Here is a 25,366-nt window from a genome sequence, read left to right as displayed (position 1 = left end):
CAGGCTGACCCCCCCACCCCTTCAACCTCTGCAGCATTGCTGGCAGCACTCATATGTCTCCCAAAGACAACCAATGGATACGTACACTCAACTTCTCTGGTCGACCATGGCGAGGCCTGTTCTGGGTGGAACCTGTCCTGTGAAACCACTGTATGGTCTTGCCCACCATGCTGCAGCTCATTTTCAGGGTCTTGGCAATCTTCTTATAGCCTAGGCCATCTTTATGTAGAGCAACAATTCTTTTTTTCAGACCCTCAGAGAGTTTTGTGCCATGAGGTGCCATGTTGACCTTCCAGTGACCAGTATGAGAGAGTGTGAATACACTGGAGTAGTCTACAGCACTATAATAAATGTTTTCTTTAGTGGAACAAGATTAAAATGAACAAGTGACGTTTCGGGGTTCCCCCCTTAATCATACATCATGTATGATTAAGGGGGGAACCCGAAACGTCACTTGTTCGTTTTAATCTTGTGACAATAAAGAGAACTTTTATTATAGTGCTGTAGACCACTCCAGTGTCTTCATACTTTTTTGAAAATAGGCAGTATCCCTGCTTTTTTCGTGCACTCTACTTTCTGCTGTATTGTTCATGATATACTAGTATGAGAGAGTGTGAGAGCGATAACACCAAATTTAACACACCTGCTCCCCATTCATACCTGAGACCTAGTAACACTAACGAGTCAGATGACACTGGGGAGGAAAAATGGCTAATTGGGCCCAATTTGGACATATCCACTTAGGGGTGTACTCACTTTTGTTGCCAATGGTTTAGACATTAATGGCTGTGTGTTGAGTTAGTTTGAGGGGACAGCAAATGTACACTATTATACAGGCTGTACACTCACTACTTTACATTGTAGCAAAGTATAATTTCTTCGGTGTTGTCAGATGAAAAAATATAATAAAATATTTACAAAAATGTGAGGAATACACTCACTTTTGTGAGATACACTCTCTCTCTCTCTCTCTCTCTCTCTCTCTCTCTCTCTACTACTACTACTTTACATTGTAGCAAAGTGTAATTTCTTCAGTGTTGTCATATGAAAAGATGTAATAACATAATTTATGCTTACCTGATAAATTCCTTTCTCCTGTAGTGTAGTCAGTCCACGGGTCATCCATTACTTATGGGATATTAACTCCTCCCCAACAGGAAGTGCAAGAGGATCACCCAAGCAGAGCTGCTATATAGCTCCTCCCCTCTACGTCATACCCAGTCATTCGACCAAAACCAAACGAGAAAGGAGAAACTATAGGGTGCAGTGGTGACTGGAGTTTAATTAAAATTTTAGACCTGCCATAAAAAACAGGGCGGGCCGTGGACTGACTACACTACAGGAGAAAGGAATTTATCAGGTAAGCATAAATTATGTTTTCTCCTGTTAAGTGTAGTCAGTCCACGGGTCATCCATTACTTATGGGATACCAATACCAAAGCTAAAGTACACGGATGACGGGAGGGACAGGCAGGATCTTTACACGGAAGGAACCACTGCCTGAAGAACCTTTCTCCCAAAAACAGCCTCAGAAGAAGCAAAAGTGTCAAATTTGTAAAATTTGGAAAAAGTATGATGAGAAGACCAAGTTGCAGCCTTGCAAATCTGTTCAACAGAGGCCTCATTCTTAAAGGCCCACGTGGAAGCCACAGCTCTCGTAGAATGAGCTGTAATTCTTTCAGGAGGCTGCTGTCCAGCAGTCTCATAGGCTAAACATATTATGCTACGAAGCCAAAAAGAGAGAGAGGTAGCAGATGCTTTTTGACCTCTCCTCTGTCCAGAATAAACTACAAACAGGGAAGAAGTTTGGCGAAAATCTTTAGTTGCCTGTAAATAAAATTTCAGGGCACGGACTACGTCTAGATTGTGCAGAAGTCGTTCCTTCTTTGAAGAAGGGTTAGGGCACAATGATGGAACAACAATCTCTTGATTGATATTCTTGTTAGTGACTACCTTAGGTAAGAACCCAGGTTTAGTACGCAGAACTACCTTGTCTGAATGAAAAATCAGATAAGGAGAATCACAATGTAAGGCCAATAACTCAGAGACTCTTCGAGCCGAGGAAATAGCCATTAAAAACAGAACTTTCCAAGATAACAGCTTGATATCAATGGAATGAAGGGGTTCAAACGGAACATCCTGTAAAACGTTAAGAACTAAGTTTAAGCTCCACGGTGGAGCAACAGTCTTAAACACAGGCTTAATCCTGGCCAAAGCCTGACAAAAAGCCTGAACGTCTGGAACTTCTGACAGACGTTTGTGTAAAAGGATGGACAGAGCTGAGATCTGTCCCTTTAAAGAACTTGCAGATAAACCCTTTTCTAAACCTTCTTGTAGAAAAGACAATATCCTAGGAATCCTAACCTTACTCCATGAGTAACTCTTGGATTCGCACCAGTGTAAATATTTACGCCATATCTTATGGTAAATTTTCCTGGTAACAGGTTTCCTAGCCTGTATTAAGGTATCAATTACTGACTCCGAAAATCCACGCTTTGATAAAATCAAGCGTTCAATCTCCATGCAGTCAGCTTCAGAGAAATTAGATTTTGATGTTTGAAAGGACCCTGAATTAGAAGGTCCTGTCTCAGAGGTAGCGACCAAGGTGGACAGGATGACATGTCCACTAGATCTGCATACCAGGTCCTGCGTGGCCACGCAGGCGCTATTAGAATCACCGATGCTTTCTCCTGTTTGATCCTGGCAATCAATCGAGGAAGCATCGGGAAGGGTGGAAACACATAAGCCATCTTGAAGGTCCAAAGTGCTGTCAGAGCATCTATCAGGACCGCTCCCGGGTCCCTGGATCTGGACCCGTAACAAGGAAGCTTGGCGTTCTGGCGAGACGCCATGAGATCCATATCTGGTTTGCCCCAACGTCGAAGTATTTGGGAAAAGACCTCCGGATGAAGTTCCCACTCCCCCGGATGAAAAGTCTGGCGACTTAGGAAATCCGCCTCCCAGTTCTCCACGCCTGGGATGTGGATCGCTGACAGGTGGCAAGAGTGAGACTCTGCCCAGCGAATTATCTTTGAAACTTCCATCATCGCTAGGGAACTCCTTGTCCCTCCCTGATTGTTGATGTAAGCCACAGTCGTGATGTTGTCCGACTGAAACCTGATGAACCTCAGAGTTGCTAACTGAGGCCAAGTCAGAAGGGCATTGAGAACTGCTCTCAATTCCAGGATGTTTATTGGAAGGAGACTCTCCTCCTGAGTCCATGATCCCTGAGCCTTCAGGGAATTCCAGACAGCGCCCCAACCTAGCAGGCTGGCGTCTGTTGTTACAATCGTCCAATCTGGCCTGCTGAAGGGCATCCCCCTGGACAGATGTGGCCGAGAAAGCCACCATAGAAGAGAATCTCTTGTCTCTTGATCCAGATTCAGCATAGGGGACAAATCTGAGTAATCCCCATTCCACTGACTTAGCATGCACAATTGCAGCGGTCTGAGATGCAGGCGTGCAAAAGGTACTATGTCCATTGCCGCTACCATTAAGCCGATTACCTCCATGCATTGAGCCACTGACGGGTGTTGAATGGAATGAAGGACACGGCAAGCATTTAGAAGTTTTGTCAACCTGTCCTCTGTCAGGTAAATTTTCATTTCTACAGAATCTATAAGAGTCCCCAAGAAGGGAACTCTTGTGAGTGGCAATAGAGAACTCTTTTCTACGTTCACCTTCCACCCATGCGACCTTAGAAATGCCAGAACTAACTCTGTATGAGACTTGGCAGTTTGGAAATTTGACGCTTGTATCAGAATGTCGTCTAGATACGGAGCTACCGCTATTCCTCGCGGTCTTAGTACTGCCAGAAGAGAGCCCAGGACCTTTGTAAAGATTCTTGGAGCCGTAGCTAACCCGAAGGGAAGAGCTACAAACTGATAATGCCTGTCTAGGAAGGCAAACCTTAGGTACCGGTAATGATCCTTGTGAATCGGTATATGAAGGTACGCATCCTTTAGATCCACTGTGGTCATGTACTGACCCTTTTGGATCATGGGTAAGATTGTCCGAATAGTTTCCATTTTGAACGATGGAACTCTTAGGAATTTGTTTAGGATCTTTAAATCCAAGATTGGTCTGAAGGTTCCTTCTTTCTTGGGAACCACAAACAGATTTGAGTAAAACCCTTGCCCGTGTTCCGACCGCGGAACCGGGTGGATCACTCCCATTAGCAAAAGATCTTGAACACAGCGTAGAAACGCCTCTTTCTTTGTCTGGTTTGTTGACAACCTTGAAAGATGAAATCTCCCTTTGGGAGGAGAAGATTTGAAGTCCAGAAGATATCCCTGGGATATGATCTCTAACGCCCAGGGATCCTGGACATCTCTTGCCCAAGCCTGGGCGAAGAGAGAAAGTCTGCCCCCTACTAGATCCGTTTCCGGATCGGGGGCCCTCACTTCATGCTGTCTTAGGGGCGGCAGCAGGTTTTCTGGCCTGCTTGCCCTTGTTCCAGGTCTGGTTAGGTTTCCAGCCCTGTCTGTAACGAGCAACAGTTCCATCCTGTTTTGGAGCGGAGGAAGTTGATGCTGCTCCTGCCTTGAAGTTACGAAAGGCACGAAAATTAGACTGTCTAGCCCTTGGTTTGGCTCTGTCTTGAGGCAGGGCATGTCCCTTACCTCCAGTAATGTCAGCGATAATTTCTTTCAAACCGGGCCCAAATAATGTCTGCCCTTTGAAAGGTATGTTAAGCAATTTAGATTTAGAAGTCACATCGGCTGACCAGGATTTTAGCCACAGCGCTCTGCGCGCCTGGATGGCGAATCCGGAATTCTTAGCCGTAAGCTTAGTTAAATGTACTACGGCATCAGAAATAAATGAATTAGCTAGCTTAAGGACTCTAAGCTTGTCTATAATTTCATCCAATGGAACTGAGCTAATGGTCTCTTCTAGAGACTCAAACCAAAATGCCGCCGCAGCCGTGACAGGCGCAATGCATGCGAGGGGTTGTAATATAAAACCTTGTTGAGTAAACATTTTCTTAAGGTAACCCTCTAACTTTTTGTCCATTGGGTCTGAAAAGGCACAGCTATCCTCCACCGGGATAGTGGTACGCTTAGCCAGAGTAGAAACTGCTCCTTTCACCTTAGGGACCGTCTGCCATAAGTCCCGTGTGGCGGCGTCTATTGGAAACATTTTTCTAAATATAGGAGGGGGGAAAAGGGCACACCGGGCCTATCCCACTCCTTGGTAATAATTTCTGTAAGCCTCTTAGGTATAGGAAAAACGTCAGTACACGCCGGTACCGCATAGTATCTATCCAGCCTACATAATTTCTCTGGATTTGCAACCGTGTTACAATCATTCAGAGCCGCTAATACCTCCCCTAATAATACACGGAGGTTCTCAAGCTTAAATTTAAAATTTGAAATGTCTGAGTCCAGTCTATTTGGATCAGATCCGTCACCCACAGAATGAAGCTCTCCGTCTTCATGTTCTGCCATTTGTGACGCAGTATCAGACATGGCTCTAACATTATCAGCGTACTCTGTTCTCACCCCAGAGTGGTCGCGTTTACCTCTAAGTTCTGGTAATTTAGATAAAACTTCAGTCATAACATTAGCCATGTCTTGTAAAGTGATTTGTAATGGCCGCCCTGATGTACTTGGCGTCGCAATATCACGCACCTCCTGAGCGGGAGATGCAGGTACTGACACGTGAGGAGAGTTAGTCGGCATAACTTTCCCCTCGTCGTCTGGTGAAATTTTCTTAAAATGTACAGATTGGCTTTTATTTAAAGTAGCATCAATGCAATTAGTACACACATTTCTATTGGGCTCCACATTGGCTTTTGAACATATTGCACAAAGAGATTCCTCTGTGTCAGACATGTTAAAACAAACTAGCAATTAGCCTAGCAAGCTTGGAAAATACTTTTCAAATAAATTTGCAAGCAATATAAAAAACGTTACTGTGCCTTTAAGAAGCACACAAAAACTGTCACAGTTGAAATAACAATGAACCGGATTAGTTATAGAAACCAAATTTTTACAGTAAATGCATTAAGTTAGCAAAGGATTGCACTCACTAGCAATGGATGATTAACCCCTTAATATCAGAAAAACGGATAACAATTGAAAATATAAGCGTTTTTATCACAGTCAAAGCACAGTCTCACAGGTCTGCTGTGAGTGATTACCTCCCTCAAAACTAGTTTTGAAGACCCCTGAGCTCTGTAGAGACGTCCTGGATCATGCAGGGAGAAGAAGGCAGACTGTGACTGAATTTCTAATGCGCAGTAAAAGCGCCAAAATAGGCCCCTCCCACTCACAATACAACAGGTAGGGAAGCTCAGTAAACTGTTTTAATTCAAAACAAATGACAGCCATGTGGAAAATAACGCCCAAAACAATTTTTCACCAAGTACCTCAGATAAATAAACGATTAACATGCCAGCAAAGGTTTAAAATATAATTTATGAAATGTCATTAAAAAGCCTGCTGCTAGTCGCTCACACTGCAGGTTAGGCTAAAAGTTATATGTATACAGTATTTTCCCAGTGAAGTTCCATTCCATAGAAATACTTAAGTGTAAACATACATACATATCAGCCTGATACCAGTTGCTACTACTGCATTTAAGGCTGTACTTACATTACATCGGTATTAGCAGTATTTTCTCAGTCAATTCCATTCCTTAGAAAATAATATACTGCAACATACCTCTTTGCAGGTGAACCTGCCCGCTGTCCCCTGTTCTGAAGTTACCTCGCTCCTCAGAATGGCCGAGAACAGCAAATGGATCTTAGTTACGTCCGCTAAGATCATACACAAACTCAGGTAGATTCTTCTTCTAATGCTGCCTGAGAAAAAACAACACACTCCGGTGCCGTTTAAAATAACAAACTTTTGATTGAAGAAATAAAAACCAAGTTTAACAACCACAGTCCTCTCACACATCCTATCTATTAGTTGGGTGCAAGAGAATCACTGGGTATGACGTAGAGGGGAGGAGCTATATAGCAGCTCTGCTTGGGTGATCCTCTTGCACTTCCTGTTGGGGAGGAGTTAATATCCCATAAGTAATGGATGACCCGTGGACTGACTACACTTAACAGGAGAAAAATATTTACATAAATGTGAGGGGTTTTCTCACTTTTGTGAGATACTGTATATGTCTATATGTGTGTATATATATGTATTTGTGTTTATATGTGCATATATATCTGTAAATACATATATACACATACAAATGCAAAATACATATGTACACACACACACATATATATATATATATATATATATATATATATATATATACAGTCACCAGCCACTTTATTAGTATAAAACATAAAGATACAAACATATACGTATATCTATGTAAAGCGTTTGAGCCCTTATAATTTTTTGTGCAATATTTTTTAAAATATTTTTTATCAGTTATTTTGAGTGTAACTGTACTTTTAAATATATTTTTTATGTATTTTGTGACATATTTTTGTCTCGCGTAACAGTTAATCAGAGCTCTGAGGTTGCGGTAATCAGTCTAGTGCAATTGTGCTCACACATTTGCATTCACTTTCAACTTGTAATACGAGCAATCCTTCTGACACTCGCGAACAGCCGCAATAAACCCTATATCGCTTGCGCGAAACACTGTGCCACTCATAATCTGGTACTTATTTGATCATTTAAAAATAAAAATTGTGTTTTTAATCCTCCCAAAAAGGCAAAAGTACATACTGCATCCTTCAGTTTATATAACCCCCACAACATACTACACTACTACATAGTAACTGCATAGTGCAGTAGGCACAGTAAGGCAAATCAGGTAAAATTATTCAAAAGGCTTTTAAGGGGTATTTCTCCCACCTGCTTTGAAATAGAAAACCCCATTTCTCATTTATAATGCTGTGGACACATCTGGAATTTTTGCGGGGAAAATAAATTTAGAAATAATATAGCATTTGTATATGTATATTTTGCCTTCATGGGTGTGGCCAAACTAATATATAAATCCAAATTAACTGTGCTCACGCATGATATAAAATTGATTAGGGATTGCAAACTGGAACCAGCAGCACAAACCTGTGTACACACACATGGAACAGATATAAATAAAATAAAAAAAATAAACACACAAAAAGGACCACTCAGTGCAGTAGAATTGCATAAATAACAAGTTTGTAATAATCGTAGCCTGATGAAACAGCTGTGATTTTAAGCTGAGAAACGCGTCGCTATGCTATTGACACTGTGTACAAAATAAAGATTGTACTTTTAACTATTCGTGCTCCTTTGTGCTTTTAACGAATCTGAGACCTGCTGACTTTTGGCCTCTTGGTTCCTCCGATTGCATAGCCCCGGTACCTGCTCTGCTGGGACGTGCCTTGAAGCTGCCGCTGTGTCCTGGCGACTGGAAGGTCCCGTGCCGTTTGGTCTGGCACTCCGGTTGTGCCGCAACATCTGGTGAGAGGCTGTTCTATAGAGACTTTGGGTCTCCCGCTGTCACTTCTGTTCAAGACTGTACTACTCTATGTGGCGCCTCTATTTCTCCCTTCTAGATCTCCTGCGAATCGATATCTGCTAAGAGAGCTGCCTTCCACCGTTCACGACTGCTTCTCCTGTTTGGTCCCGAGCGCACCTCCTGTGAGGAATCTTCCATCCCCTCTGTGTAACTCCTGTAATAAAAAGACAATGATTTAACACCTATTCTGTATTTCAAAGAAGCAGTAGATTTTCTTCTGACAAATTTATTTGTTCTCCCATTTTCCGGCTCCTTGTATCATGTGACAGACATCAGCCAATCACAGACATGTATATGTATACCCTGTGAGCTTGTGCACATGCTCAGTAGGATCTTGTTCCTCAGAAAGTGTGAATATAAAAAGACTGTGCAAAATGTGATAATGGACGTAAATTGGAAAGTGTCTTAAACTGCATGCTCTTTCTAAATCAAGTTTATTTTGACTTGAGTGTCCCTTTAATGTTTTTATTGTCGCTTTAACTAGGATCTGAGGATACACATATAAACAGAGATCTCCAGATTTAAAATGTTATTCAATTTTTTAAATACATGTTCTTCAGTTATTAACACATATTCTGTTCTAATCTACATTTTATGATTTAATATACAAGCAGTGATACAGGACATAAATGCAGATCAGTTGTTACTATTTTTAGAGCAATAAATACAAAATGAAGTTGTCTTAGTCTAGGATAATTAGCAAAGACAAGGCCAGGATAAATGTCTCTGTGCAGTATGTGTTAATTAGACATTTCACAAATCTGGCCTGTGGGTAACCCTTGAGGTCTAAACCTGATCAGTCCTAGCATAGAAAAGCAGATCTGTTTGCCAAAGGCAGACTTCCATTTTCTTCTGGAATAAAAAAAATACTGTGCTTCTGGAAGCAATTCAGTTTTCAGTTATGAGTCAATGTTCCTGAATTTTAAATAAACCAGAGAAAGCAGATCACAACTCATAAGTGTAACCATTCTATTTCTTATCTTTAAAAAATGGGAAATGCATCTGTGAAATAAACTTTGACAATGTGAAGAATACATTATATGAAACAATAATGACAATGGTAAATAATATGATGATAGTGTAGAAAAAGGGCAGTGAATGATTCCCAAACTATATAATATGTCACTCAATGTATATATAGCATTATTTTTGGCAGAATTGTATCAATAGTATAGGAAATTGAACATGCGCATATCTGTTAAAGGGACATAAAATCCAATGTATTTGTTTTCATGATCCAGACAGAGCGTGTGATTTTAAATTACTTTCCAATTTACTTTTGTTACCTAATTTGTTTTGTTTTTCTTGTTATTCTTTGTTGAAAAGGATACCTAGGTAGGCTCAGGAGCTGTTGATTGGTGGCTGCTCCCAGTAGTGCATTGCTGATTCTTCAACAAATGATACCAAGAGAATTAAGCTAATTATATAACAGAAGTACATTTGAAAGTTGTCTATAATTGTATTCTCTATCTGAATTTAAAAGAAAAAATTTGGGTTTCTATGGCCATTTAAAATCTCTGCCTTTACACCTTTGTGTATTGAAAGCTCAGAAATTGTTTTTACATATTATAACCAACTTGATTTTCTTCATGAGAAATTAAAGGAACATTAGAGTCAAAATTAAGCTGTCATAATTTAGATAGAGCACACAATTGTAAAGAACTTTCCAATTCACTTCCATTGACTACATATGCACAATCTATTTTATATGCACACTTTCTGAGGCACCAGCTTCTACTGAGCATGTGCAAGACTTAACAGAATATATAGGTATACAAGTTTTGTGTTTGGCTGATGTAGAGGGAAGGAAAATTTCACTAACTTTGAAATTTGTCAGAAAAATATATTGTTCATTTGAAATTCAGACTAAGAGGTTTTGTGGTGACTTTTTATTATGCATTTGTTGATTACACAATTCTACTGTGCTTAAAGGGCCATGATACCCAAATGTTGAAACACTTGAAAGTGATGCAGCATAGCTGTAAAAAGCTAACTAGAAAATATCAACTGAACATCTCTATGTAAAAAATAGATATTTTACCTCCAAAATTCCACAGTAGCCACATCCCATTGTAAAGGACTTCTAAGCAGCAAATCAGTATGTCTGTCCCGGGACAGCTAAGGGAGTGAGCTTATGTGCACACTCATCTTATTTACCTATTCAGTTTACTATGAAATCTCATGAGAGTTAAGTGAAATCTCATGAGATCACAGTAAAAGAGTTCATGACCTCAGCACTGCTGATGAAGTAGTTTGGTCTTGGACATATTTATTTTTAGGTGGTGAGAGGCCATCCAGGAGGAAATGCCAGATAAGCAGTCGCTGATGTGAGAGTTGACAGAAGGAGAGAGTGCAGGGGTGGAAAGGTAGATCTGGGTATCATCAGCATAGAGGTGATAGCTGAAGCCATAGCTGTTGATACGTTTACCCAGTGAAGAAGTGTAAATAGAGAAGAGTAGAGGACCCAGGACAGAGCCTTGAGGTACTCCAACAGACAGGGGCAATAGAGAGGAGGAGTCACCAGCAAAAGAGACGGAGAAGGATCTGTTAGAGAGATAAGAGTGAATCCAGGAGAGGGCAGTGTCACAGAGACCAAGAGAACTGAGAGACCGTAGGAGAAGGGGATGGTCAACAGTGTCAAAGGCAGCAGATAGGTCAAGTAAGATGAGTATAGAGTAGTAGACTTTGTTTTTAGCAGAAAGGAGATTGTTAGTAACCTTGGTGAGGGCAGTCTCAGTTGAGTGTTGGGGACGGAAGCCAGATTGCAGGGGGTCGAGCAATGAGTTGGAGGACAGGAAGTGGGTTAGGCAATTGAAAACTAGTTTTTCAAGGAGTTTTGAAGCTAGTGGGAGCAGTGATATGGGGCGGTAGTTTGCAGGGGAGTTGGGGTTTTTTGAGGATGGGGGTGACCTTCGCATGTTTGAAGGAGGCAGGGAATGAGCCGGTAGAAAGGGATAGGTTAAATATGTGAGTAAGAGCCGGAGTGAGGGTGGTAGACAGAGGAGGAATTAGATGTGAAGGAATAGGGTCAAGTGGGCAGGTAGTGAGGTGTGAGGAAGACAAAAGGGAAGCCACTTCACTCTCAGTGGTTGGGAAGAGGGTTCAGAGAGTGGCAGAGGGGGTGACTGGGAGCGGAGTTGGGAGATTGCAGGTTTGTGTTGGGATGTTTCCTCGGATTGCAAGTGTTTTATTGAGAAAATAGTCAGCAAGGTCTTGAGCACTGAATGCAGATGAGGTGGGTGGTGCAGGTGGGTAGAGGAGAGAGTTGAAAATAGAGAAGAGTCTTTTAGGGTTTGAGGAGTGAGTGGATATAAGAGAAGAGAAGTAGGTTTGCTTAGCTAAGCGAAGGGCAGAGGTGTAAGAGTAGAGAATGAACTTATAGTGCATGAAATCATGTTCAGAGTGGGATTTCCTCCAGACACGTTCAGCAGTGCGCAAGCATTTTTGTAGGTGACGCGTTTGTTGGGAGTGCCAGGGTTGGAGTTGACGACGTGGGGCTTTGCGAGGTTGGGGTGGAGTGAGAGTGTCAAGTGCAGCAGAGAGAGTATTGTTATAGTGGGTTATAGCAAGGTCAGGGCAGGATATCGTGGAAGTGTGGGGGAGGCATAGTTGAATAAGATTGGAGAGTTGGGGAGCGTCCACAGTGTGCAGATTTCTACTGGTGCGGGGCGATAGGGGGAAGTAGGTTTAGTATCTATATTAGGATTAAAGGTGGACAGATGGTGGTCTGAGATGGGAAATGGGCGACATGCAACATTAGAGAGCAGAGATAGGAGAATACCAGATCAATCGAGTGTCCATCGCGGTGGGTAGGGAATAGGATGGATTGTGAGAGGCCGAAGGAGTTAGTGAGTGAGAGAAGTTTAGAGGCAGCAGGGGCAGATGGGTTGTCTATGGGGATGTTGAAGTCCCCTAGGATTAGAGCAGGTGTATTTGTGGAGAGAAAGTAAGGAAGCCAGGCAGCAAAGTTGTCAAGGAATTGGGAAGTTGGTCCAGGGGGGTGATAGATAACTGCCACTCTGAGAGAGAGAGGGGAGAACAGGCGAATGCAGTGGACTTCAAAGGAAGCAAAGGAGAGAGATGGAAATGGGGATAGGTACTGATAGGAGCAGGAGGGGGAGAGTAAGATATATATAACCGTAATGAGTCTTTTATCGGCGGAAAGATATATATCTAGTAAGCTCAACTTAGGGCTACATAGAGCTAGTACTAGTGTTCAACATGAATTAGTTCTCCTTGGTTCGTGTGAGCTAGAGTTCTCAGCATGCCACACTACCTCGGCCACTGGCAGTGCGGGAGGATGCCGAGTTATTCCAGGACCATGGTGAGAACCCTCGAGAACTATATTCCCATCAGTCAGACAATGTAATGCAACCAAAGTCACTTCAAAATACCCCTCTTCAATGAGAATATGTATCTAGGTAGAGCCACATAAATGGGATCCCTATGGCTAATAGTCAAAATCCTCTATACCGTAGGGCATAGTCCAAGTCCCATACTTTGTTAGATATGCAATAAGATACCTATCTACATTTATGCATCCCCATTTATGGTGAGCAGAATATCTGTGGTAAAATAGTTGTATTATAAACTAACTTAGAGCTAGAAACAATTAGTACACCCCTGTCAACATACTGAAACCCATAGTAAGACAGAGGATAGAGGTTTGTTATATGAGGCAGCTGGCCTCATATAACATAATAAAACATAAACCCATTGTGATAGACAACAAAGAGGAAATAGAACCTCCACATTCACCGTTGCATTATATACAGTATAGCTATACAAAGATGTAGAATGGGAATAAGCAATACAATAACAGAAGAGCTGTAAATATATCAACATTAAGACCTCAGTTCAGTATGAGATAACAATGATCACTGGGATCTATCGAGCCTCAAGCTGGATGGCTGCAATCCCGCAACCTCTGTCCATATTACCCGACACCCAACCTGGTGCGTGTATGAAAGATGTCCAGCTGGGAAATCAGATTCGCTTTAGCTCCCCCATACTTAGAAAGTAAAAAATGTTCTGTGTGATCATGGTCTCTTACCAACAGTCTAAGAACATTGCCCTCGATAGAAAAGCTTGTTGGGGTAAATTATTGACCACAGATCGGCAGATCTAGGGGGCTCAACTGCAGAGTGTTACCTGGTGTCCTCATATTAGAACTCGATCCCACTAGCATGTGAGCCAGACCTGCTGTTCCCTTCTCTGAATTGTGTGGGCCTGCAGCAAGACACTGCTACGCAACAGCAGTGTGGGCCGTGTAGCCTCGAGCGGGGGGACATTCTGATTCTACTGTTGTGTGAAGAATGTCCATGTCTGGCGACTAGAAGCACTCAGTGGACTCCCTGACTGGAGCAGTATGGTGAGCTGCAGCTGCAAAGAGTAGTGTGCTAAGATCCCTTTGTAGCTGATCATTGGATTGCGTGATCGAGGTTGTTAATGTGCGCTCCCATGCATCCACGGCTTCTAATGCATCCATGTTATGTCCTTTTAAATCCTCTCTCCTTCAACAACGGTATTATCTGCTGTGTAATGCGGATAAGGTTCTAGTTAGCCCCCAGTGAAAATATAGACCCAGAGTGGATTAGACCTGCTAACCCCGGAGAACCGGGGGGGGGGGTGTTGTTAATGATCCTCTTTTCCACAGGCCCCCATTGGAGTCGCTTTCTTCTTGTGGGCTATAAAGTTCGTAGCAATAGGAAAGATGGCATCATTTACTATCTGTCGATTCAGCTGTTCTTCCTCTACCAGAGTATGCTTACTTAGCAAGGGAAAAATAGTTATACATAACGATATGCCACAAATTATCCCTGATCTTTGCAGAGCTTCTCTTTTAGTGACATGGCGGCTGCTAAGACACGCCCCCCAATGAAAGATTCTATTTGGTTTAGACATGGACTCTTATAAAACCGTCACTGCTGGGAAAGGAGCCTTTCAGCCTCAGGGCAAAAAAAACAAAGTAAAGAACAGACAAGGGAATCCATTTTGTTTCTTTCGCTCCTCAGGAGATTAAAAGTCCTCCTTTTCAGCATGGAAGCCTGGTTCTTTGTAGTCAAAGAACAAGCAATCCAAAAAGTCCAACACAACCACTAAGTCGGCATAAAGTTGTTGCCCCCAAACCAGATTCTGTTCTGGTAGGGGGCAGATAAGTCTTTCAGGAGGCCTGGTGCAGGTCAGTTCAGGACCCCTGGGTTTGAAATATAATTTCTCAGGGTTACAGGATAGGCTTTCGGTCCAGACCTCCTTGAAGACTATTCCATGTTCCCAAACTTCAGTCAAAGGCAGCAGCTTTTCTATACTGTGTTCAGGAATTAGAGGATATGGGGGTAATTATCCCAGTACCTGTATGTGAAAAGGGTCAAGGGTTTTACTCCAATTTGTTCATTGTCCTGAAAAGGAAGGGACTTGCAGACCTGTTTTAGACCTAAAGACTTTAAAACATGTTTGTCAGGGTTCCCACTTTCAAGATGGAAACCATTCACACAATCTTGCCCTTGATTTAACAGGGTCAGTTTAGGACTACTATAGACCTCAAAGATGCATAACTGCACTTTCCCACCCACAGGGATAACTATCAGTTCCTGAGGTTTGCATATCTGGACAAACACTAACAGTTTGTCGCTCTGGCTACAACTCCACACATCTTTACAAAAGTGTTAGGTGCTCTGTTAGTCATGATCAGAGCTCAGGTGATTTCAATTGCACCGTATCTGGATGACATACTGGTGCAAGATCCTTCTCTGTCATTAGCGATCACTCATACTTGCAAGCTTCTATTATTTCTCCAAAACCATAGTTAGAAGATCAATGTTCCCAAAAGCTCTTTATATCCTGCTACAAGGGTAACATTTTTAGGAGTCAAAATAGATTCAGTCCATATGTGTCTGCTCCTGATGCAACCAGCATGTCTCTCCCTGCAGAGTACTCCACTGCCATATGTAGCTCAGTTAATGGTGGTAGTGGGTTTTATGGTAGCCACTTCAGACGTGGTTCCTTTTGTCCACTTTCACTTACGTCCTCCTCAACTATCCATTCTCAGTCAGTGGTCAAAGGATTATCTACATTTGATTTTTGAAGGACGTACCTTGTACGTCGTTGGGGGCTGAATTAGCAATGTGTGGACGGACATGATCCACTGTAGCGATCATGTCCGACGCACATCGATAAATGCTGACAGCATACGCTGTCGGCATTTATCATTGCACAAGCATTTCACAAGAAATGCTTGTGCAATGCCGTCCCCTGCAGATTTGCAGCCAATCGGCCGCTAGCAGGGGGTGTCAATCAACCCTTTCTTAAGACCGCTGCTTCTTAACTCCTGTTTTTGGGGCTGATTGACTAATTAAAAAAATCGGGCCCTTGATTGTTTAGGGGTTAAGAGACTGTGCCTTTAACAGGTTTAAAACTAAATTGTACACTGTATTTACCTGAGCAGAGCTATCAAGTGATAAGGAACAGGAACATTTGGGTGTAACTCTGAAGGCGCGCGGGGAAACAGATGCATTGGGGCCGATTGACTGATTGAAAAATCAGCCCCTTGGTCATTTAGGGGTTAAGAGACTGTGCCTTTAACAGGTTTAAAACTAAATTGTGCACTGTATTTAAAGGGACAGTCTACCATAGAATTGTTATTGTTTAAAAAGATAGATAATCCCTTTATTACCCATTCCCCAGTTTTGCATAACCAACACAGTTATATTAATATACTTTTTACCTCTGTGATTACCATGTATCTAGGAACCTTCTTCCAGCCCCCTCACATGACTGTGACTGTTTATTATCTATTGTCTTAAATTTAGCATTGTAATGTGCTAACTCTTAAATAACCCCCTGTGCCTGAACACAGTGTTATCTATATGGCCCACGTATACTTTCTGTCTCTTTGTGTTGAAAAGAGATTTAAAAAGCCTGTGATAAGAGGCAACCCTCAAAGGCTTAGAAATTAGCATATGAGCCTACCTATGTTTAGTTTAAACTAAGAATACCAAGAGAAAAAAGCAAATTTGATGATAAAATTAAATTGAAAAGTTGATTAAAATTAAAAGTCCTATTTGAATAATGAAAGTTTAATTTATACTAGACTGTCCCTTTAACTGAGCAGAGCTATCAAGTGATAAGGAACAGGAACATTGACAAGGGGGGTGCATGTGGGCTGGGAGAATTGATACTGTGAAGGAACATCTTGATAACATACGCTGATGGGAAATCAAATATTCTTTATAGCAATACTTATGTGTGTGATGTCACGTGTTCATTAAGTTAAAAGGTTAAGTAGTATTAATATTTGCAGTGTGCTAGGTACCATATTACTATATTGTGATAAATAAGAATAGTGTGTACATGTTGCTTTTAACAGAAATAATTGCTTAAGATTATACGGCAGACATGCATTAAGGTTGCAAAGGAACATAACAAGGGTGTTAGTATTGACCACAGAGCCTGAATTGCACCTGATGGCTTGGGTGGGCCATGGGCCCCCCGTAGTTCGGCCAGCTACGGGTGGCTTCAGTCCAACCTACAGGGAGTATCTCAGGGGTCTGTGGATTGATGCCAGAGCTATTACATAAGATAATATATATGGGGCTACCCATGGGCATTATGTTCCGGAGATTTGTACCTGTATGATGGATGCATAGTGACAGTACCCCTTTAGTAAATCAAGACTAACGCATTTTGGCAGGGAATCGTACTCATAGTCCTTAAAAACTACTATAACACTCGACTTTAAAAACACCTCTCTGGGCCCTGATTGGTAGAAACATTTTTAACAACATTAAAGGTACAGGGGCATGAATTAAGTTAATACTTGAAGGAAATGCCGATAGATTATCAACAAACCTAACAAAATTATGTTAATAAACATTTTATACACATAATATATACATAGTTTAGATTAGCAAAACATATATAAAAAAAGGATATTTGAGTATATATCATTCTCACATTCAGTGACAAATATATTTGCGTTTGTCGCATTCTTATATATCATATTATTGGTGACATTAGTGAATTGCATTAAGCATACTTTAGTTCATAGAAATCCTTTAATTGCTATTATGTGTTAAGAAAATATATCACTTGGATCATAAGTTACTCTTTAGAAAAAGAGAAACAAGAGATCAGTGTCTCAACTATTAGATAAATAGATTTGCAACAATATAAAAGAAAAAAGAAAATTTTTAGAAAATATATTAAATATTCATGAGTGTTAAACAACTATAATTACTATACCAAACTGTACACTGTCGCTGTTATTGGGAGATATAATAATAATATAATTATATAATAATTTGATGGCTGACCTAAACATGTGACTATCTGCATAGATGTGGGAAGTTTGCACCCACGTAAGCCAACCTGTATATGGGTTGGTGGGAGCGGTCCCACATCTATGCAGATAGTAACATGTTTAGGTCAGCCATCAGATGATACCACCGTTTTATTGATGACCTGCTCTTTGTGTGGGAGGGGAACAGTGACATGGCAAAGGAATTTGTGGAGTCAATTGGACACAATGAATTTGGTTTACAGTTTACCTATGAGTTTGATAGGTTTGTGATGCATTACCTGTGGTGCATTACCATTACATGAGATTTGTGGTATACTACATAAGCATTTTCAACTACTTGTGGCTGACGATGGTCTTGCTGATATGGTAAAGAATGGCTGTAGATTTTCATACAGGAGAAACAAATTCATTGGAAGTATGGTATCTCCATGACAACTAAAGAAACCAAGATCAGCAATGGCATCATCTTCCTGGCTAAGACATAAGGGAACCTTTAAGTGTGGTTACTCACCATGCAAAGCATGTGAGCATATACATGTTGACTTGATTTTCAGTCATTTGTGACAGGGGAAACCTTTAATGTTGCATCCTGCTTAAATTGTCGATCCACCTACTCTACCTACTGTGGTGTTCATCTTGTAACCTAAAGTATGTAGGGTTAACAACAAGAGAAGTTCGCTCCGGTATCCAAGAGCATCTGTCCACAATCTATGTGGGTAAAATCAATACTCCTATGGTTGATCATTTTGTGAAAAAACATGATAGAAATTGTGAGACCTTGAAATGGATGGTCATTGAGAAGGTGCAAGAACAGAATAGAGGGGGGATACATTCCAAGTATTGTCCAGACAAGAGATTCACTGGATATTAAGACTTCAGACCAAGATCCCTCTTGGTCTGAACTCTGAATATGATTCTATCAACTATTGGTGCTAATACCCCCACTTTGGGGGCACGTGGCCCCCCTTTTCTCTTGCTCAGCCTCCACTGTCCATCTGTGAAAGTAAGGTTTAGTGATGTTAGTACTTATGTATGTACAGATTTGTCAAGCTAGTATGTATATATACAGTATATATATATATATATATATATATATTCTGTCCTTTATGACCATTTAGGCACATATCTCCAAATAACAACAACACAGTGTACAGTTTGGTATAGTAATTATAGTTGTTTAAGTTGAATATTTCATATATTTTCTAAAAATGTTGTCTTTTATTTTATATTGTTGCAAATCTATTTATTTAATAGTTGAGACACTGATCTCTTGTTTCTCTTTTTCTAAAGAGTAACTTTTGATCCAAGTGATATGTTTTCTTGACACATAGTAGCAATTAAAGGATTTCTATGAACTTAAGTATGTTTAATGCAATTCACTAATGTCACCAATAATATAATATATAAGAATCTGAGAAACGCGAATATATTTGTCACTGAATGTGAGAACGATATATACTCAAATATCCTTTATTTAAATATATTTTTGCTAATCAGATTCTAAACTATGTATATATGATGTGTATAAAATGTTTATTAACATAATTTTGTTAAAGCGGGACTTTAGGTTCCAGGTTTGTTGATAATCTATCGGCATTTCCCTCAAGTATTAACTTAATTCATGCCCCTGTACCTTTAATGTTTTAAAAAAAATGTTTCTACCAATCAGAGCCCAGAGAGGGTTTTTCAAAGTCAAGTGTGATAGTAGTTTTTAAGGACTATAAGTATGGCTACCTGCCGAAATTTATTTTTTTATTTATTTATTTTCTAAAGGGGTACTGTCCCTCCATGTTTTAAATGGATGAATAAAAGTTATTTTTTATTTTTAAAATTACTGGTGACTTTTTCTTCTTTGCAAATTGGAAATATGGACACAAGACAAGGAACTGTGTTAGTGCTACCTCAAGGGCTCTAGGGTAGCAGATTAGTAAAATCATAGTAAATATATATTTCTTAAAGGTATGTATGTGAAATAAAAATAAATTGCAGCACTTTGCATTACAAAGGAAAATGTAATAATGACTTTTTAATATTGAATTTGTACAGATGTCTGGGACACTGGGATTGTACTAATATATATATATATATATATATATATATAACCTAACATCTTAGGAGTCTGAATGTACAGGAATCCTTAGTCACCTACTAATATCTATCATAGATCTTACTTTACACTATGTATCAAATATACATCTTCGATATTAATCATTCTTAGAAAGTCTGACTAGTATAACATAATATCTAACAAAAGGTTGCTGTTGCGAATTGACTATATATAACATGACGCTGACATCTATAGTAACATTATGCCTTAAAGATGATGTTCAAGTTCCTTATTCGGAATTAAGATTAAAATCTCACAATAATGTAGCAATCATAAAGTATGTGAATAAGTCAATCTTTCTGACTCCCAAAAATTCCCATACAAAACAACCACATATTTCTCTACTAGCATTCTGAAGTCATGCCTATTTTAAGTGTTTTTTTACTTAATAAGACGATACTTATAAAAGATGACACACATAGAATTAGCTTTTATTATTCCAAGTCTTTCACTTTCATTTTCCAGGGAATCTCTTACATGCCCCACAAGCCACACGTACAGGACGATCTCTTGCATGCCCTGCAAGTTACACACAAGACCTCACACAGCCTCCGATGTAAACATCTGGTATTACCAAAATAGTAATACGATTGACTTAAAAAGCTGAACCGGTACTTATAAAAGATAACACACATAGAATTGGTTTCTTTCACTCCCAGTCTTTTACTTTCATTTTTCTAAGGCAATCTCTTATATGCCCCGCAAGTCACACTTACAGGATTATCTTTTACATGCCCCGCAAGCCACACACAAGACCTGACACAACCCCCGATGTAAACATCCGGCATTACGAAAACCGGAAGTAGCATCATATCCGGCTGTTACGAAACCGGAAACAGTAGGGTACCCGACACTCAGAACGATCTGGTAAAAACAAAACACAAAATTTAGAGCAAACACCCCAATGTGCAGTCTAGGGGAAATCTTTTAGTGGTTCAAAAATGACCCACACTAATAAGAATGAAAAGAAGATAGTAAACATATGTTAATAACAAATCTCCCAGAACTCACTGAGAATAAGAGGAAAGGGCCGACCAAAGACTTTTGGCGTCAAATTAGCCCCAATCAGCTCACAAACCACTCTATATAAGCTCCCAGATATTAAACAACAGTATAGTCTTGAGAAAGGCCTAACCGAGGTCGAAACGCGTTGACGACATACTGGTGAGCTAATTTTCAATCTACATTCACTGTGTACATACAGTTTTGCACTATTTTTTCTTTTTTCCTTTGCAGGTTTTTTGTTACTAGGCACTATGGATATGTGATTTTTTGATTACACTTTGGCTATTTGTGTACTCACAGCTTCTCACAGTTCTGCTATACACTTTTAATATTATTTATTATATTTACATTTTTGCTATTTGGACCCATCTTTAAACTTCTTTTTTTTTCACTGTGCACTTAAAAAATTTTCATTTTTTAATAATTTTTGGATTGAATTTTTGGATTGAATTTTTGTCTTTTGGCTTTTTATCCTTTTTTCGTATTTACCACCATTTTGGATTACTTATTTTGGACACCCAGCACTCATTAAAGACACTTATCAGAGGAGTTCTTTTAAAGAAGAAGAGTCACTACTATATATTTTTTCCATTTTCCTTTATTTGGAGGGTTTCCAACAAAGACTATATCACTCTCGTTGACAAACTTTTTTGGACTTTTTTGGACTTTTTGGACTTTACTTTCACTTTTTATCATTTATTGTTAATTGATTAATCATACCTGTTGTTGGCATTTTTACTAATACATTGCTATCTGTAGTACCACTCACTGTACTCATTAGGTACCATCCAGATTGTTTGTTTTACATTGATGAAGCATTCTATCTATTTATTTTAAGCCTTCTCATTTTATGTAGGTTTTATTCATGGATCCATGATTTTAATTATTGTTGAGTTTAATTATTGTTTATCTTAATATGTATATTGATTAAACTGTTTAACACTTCACTTATTTTAGCATTGGAGCCTTTTTAGCTTGTTAGCGTATACTCTTTCCTTCTGTATTTGTATTCCACAATGTTAGTCCGCTAGGGGGCTATCTTTAGAGTAAGCTTAAGGCTCTATCATTTGCGCTCGGACACTCCCCTATCTCAATTGTACTAATATATACAAAATATTTATATTATAAAAAATATATAATGTTTTATAATGTTTGATGGTAAACAATAATTGAATATACTTTATATATTTTGTCTCCACTTGTTTTGAATTTTAATTATGTAATTTGTGGGCTTTCTAATTCTTGTTAGAAATGGAAGTGCAGAAAAAATACATTTGCATATTATTATTGTTAAGTTAAGGGTTTCTTAAAATCATTCTATAGCATTTGTTTAGTCTTTATTGTCCCTTTAACAAAATAGTGTGTTGAATGAAATATTTTTTTGTTAAAGGGGCATGAAACCCAAAATTTTTCCTTTATGATTCAGATTGAACATGCAATTTTAAACATTTTTTTTTTCATTTTACTTCTATTATCTATTTATTTTGGTATCCTTTGTGGAAAAGCATACCCTAGGAAGGTTCAGGAGCTGGAAGCTAGATGCTGATTGGTGGCTGCACATATATGTTCCTCTAGCTTCCTGTAGTGCATTGCTTCAAAGAATACCAAGAGAATGAAGCAAAATTCATAATAAAAGTAAATTTGAAAGTTGTTTAAAAATGTATGTACTATCTTTATTATGAAATTAAAAAAAATGGGTTTCATGCCCCTTTTAAGTATTTAATATTGTAAAACAACATTTTAACGAAAACTACTGTATATTTATACGCCACCAGCACCATATCACTATCGTCTGTTTCTCAACATTCTTCTTATATAGTTTTAAACTGAAAAAAAAATAATAATTTCAAAGCATCTCCAAAGGTATTGCCCTGAGTTATAATCTTGTTAAAGCCATAACCATAAAAAGGAAGAAAAAAAAAAGCTTGAAACAAATCAGCAGAGTGGATGCAGTGGAGTTTGATTAATGTGTTCAGATTTACTAAAATGGGCAATAGGTTTTGTTCATCCTATGGTCTTAACCATCAATCAGACCTGCTTTTGTGTCTTAATAAATCTGGCCATGGAACTTTAGTGTTTGAGAAAAAGATACACCGCTCTTATTCCATCTTTTTACAGAGAATAGCAGAAAAAATATTGTATTTTATTTAGTACGCAATATACAAAATGAAAGCTGCAGCTATTGTGTTTCTGGATAAAGAGAATACATATCTGCATGAATACTTTATTGTAGTGTTAATAGAGCTTTAGTATTTTTAGATAAATCTTATTAAAGGGACATTAACAGGTTAAGATATGTGCATATCCTAAAAGGGCTAATTAATTAAAAATAGTTTGCATTAAAAAATGCTTAAAAATTGCTGGCAAGTATTTTAAAATAACTTTCAAAAATAAGCAAAATGAATTATATAGCTAAGCTGCCTGGAGCAGCCAACTCCACCACCCTTATTAGTGTTTAGACACAGGCATTGTATTTCAACTGAGTTCACAGCTTCTAGGTGTGCTCCAGCAGACAATCACTGTGCACTTTTGTATTCTACCAAAACAACAATAGATATAGATACAGCCATGAATGGAAATGTTGGGGGAGTTAGAGCTTTACAATTCAGAAACTTAAAAGAAAGGGTTAATGCACTGCAGCATAAATTTGAAGGTAAAGTAATTAAAGTACATATTATTATATTTTGTCTCTATCCCAACTTGTTTTATGTCCCTTTAAGTAATTGTTTTTCTTTTTTTCTAATTCTCTAGGCTTTGGGCTCCTGGGGCAAGAGATGATTCTCATGATGATATGAGGTACTTATGGGGAGGTTTTGCATACATCCAGGATATGATAGATCATGGAATTATTCGATTGCAGACAAACGAGAAAGATTTAATGGGAGTCTTTACACAACAAATCCCATACCCATGCTATGTGAATGATGTGTAAGTTTATTTATTTTTTATTTTCTATTACATAATACAATCAATACATATGCAACCTTTTAGTGCTGTTATGGCGTTGTATTCCGTTCAAACGGTGCAAGGCTTTAGCGCCGTTAGGACGGAATACAATGTTATTGCCATTTGGCTGTCCTGAAGCCAATGGTGCTTCCTGGATGCCCCCCTGACCCGATCCCATAATTAAAATTTCACGATCGCGTGATTTCAATTTGTCTACATCAGAATGTTGTTCCGATGTAGACATTATGACCTTGTCATGAAAGGGTTAATCTAAATCAATATATAATGTATTTCTAAGATGTTCTATTCATTTATTCAAGCAAAATATGTAAAAGGGCAAGCCAATGACAGTACATTATAGGAACATTCCGGTTATAATTTAAATTCACATAGATGAATTACAAATTTAAATAGAAATATATTTGCAATGTACATGAATTGGCAAAAATGCTTCTAGCAAAAATTATCACTGTTTTAGTGTTAGCATTTTTTTCTCTGCACGTGCATGTGAAGCATAGCTAGATATTCTCAGTGCACCAGCATTTTAAATACTGCAGCTGCTCAGAGCTCCAGTGGGGGTTGGTAAACAAATAAATTCTTAACCAGATGATACAAGAACCTGAGGCTCTATGAGTAAGTGCTGTGTTTAAAATGCTTGTGCACAGTGCATACTTGAATACACTTTTGAAACAGCTATAACTTTTATTAGAAGCATATTTATTACATATATGCTTCTATTCAAAACTGAAATGCATCCATGCAGATTCCAATTTTGGCTGTAATGTCCCTTTTAATGGCATTCCTATATTAGTTATTCATTTATTTTGCCGTTTTTTTGCATGAATGTATTATTATCCAAATCAATATTTACATTTCCTGTGTAATGGGACCTAGTGGACTGCACCCTGAGGTGAGGGTCAGAATCCATCCTACTGTGCCGTTCGCTCTTCTCTAAGTAACGCCAGAGAGCTAAAGGGACCAGGCTACACGACTACAAGACCTATTTGCAGTGATTAAAGGGCCATAATACCCAAATGTTTAAACATTTGAAAGTGATGCAGTACAGCTGTAAAAAGCTGACTAGAAAATATCTCCTGAACATCTCTATGTAAAAAAGAAAGATATTTTACCTCAAAAGTTCCTCAGTAGCCACCTCCCATTGTAAAGGACTTCTAAGCAGCATTTTAGTGTGTCTGTCCTGGGACAGCTTAGGGGATGAGCTTCGTGAACTCTCATATTATTTCACCAGGTCAGGTGAAGGAAGCTTACTATGAGATCTCATGAGAGTTAAGTCAAATCTCATGAGATCACAGTAAGAGTTCATGACCTCAGCACTGCTGATGCTGATTGGCTGCTGTTCATTTCTTCATTTTTTTATTTTTTTTTACCTGCAGTTGGGAGCAGGTGAAGTATAACTTTTTACACAGAACTTACTCTGCTGAGCTGAGTAGATTGTGAGATAAAATATCTTCCTTTTTTATATAGAGATGCTCAGGTGATATTTTCCTGTCAGCTTTTTACAGTTATACTGCATCAGTTTC

General features: G+C 39.1%; 1 protein-coding gene across 1 annotated transcript in view; it reads left to right on the top strand.

Annotated features, from left to right (window-relative positions):
• The window catches only part of LOC128649747 (phospholipid-transporting ATPase ABCA1-like), a 2,013,556-nt gene that overhangs the window by 569,827 nt on the left and 1,418,363 nt on the right, over positions 1-25,366 (top strand). The window contains exon 14 of the mRNA XM_053703184.1: positions 23,631-23,807. Within this exon, the coding sequence (XP_053559159.1) occupies positions 23,631-23,807 (177 nt within the window). The remainder of the gene's footprint in view (positions 1-23,630; positions 23,808-25,366) is intronic.

The sequence above is a fragment of the Bombina bombina genome, chromosome 2, assembly GCF_027579735.1.
Source record: "Bombina bombina isolate aBomBom1 chromosome 2, aBomBom1.pri, whole genome shotgun sequence".
Lineage (NCBI taxonomy): Eukaryota > Metazoa > Chordata > Amphibia > Anura > Bombinatoridae > Bombina > Bombina bombina.
Note: the sequence above shows the minus strand (reverse complement) of the source record. Positions and strands in the feature narration are given on the sequence as shown.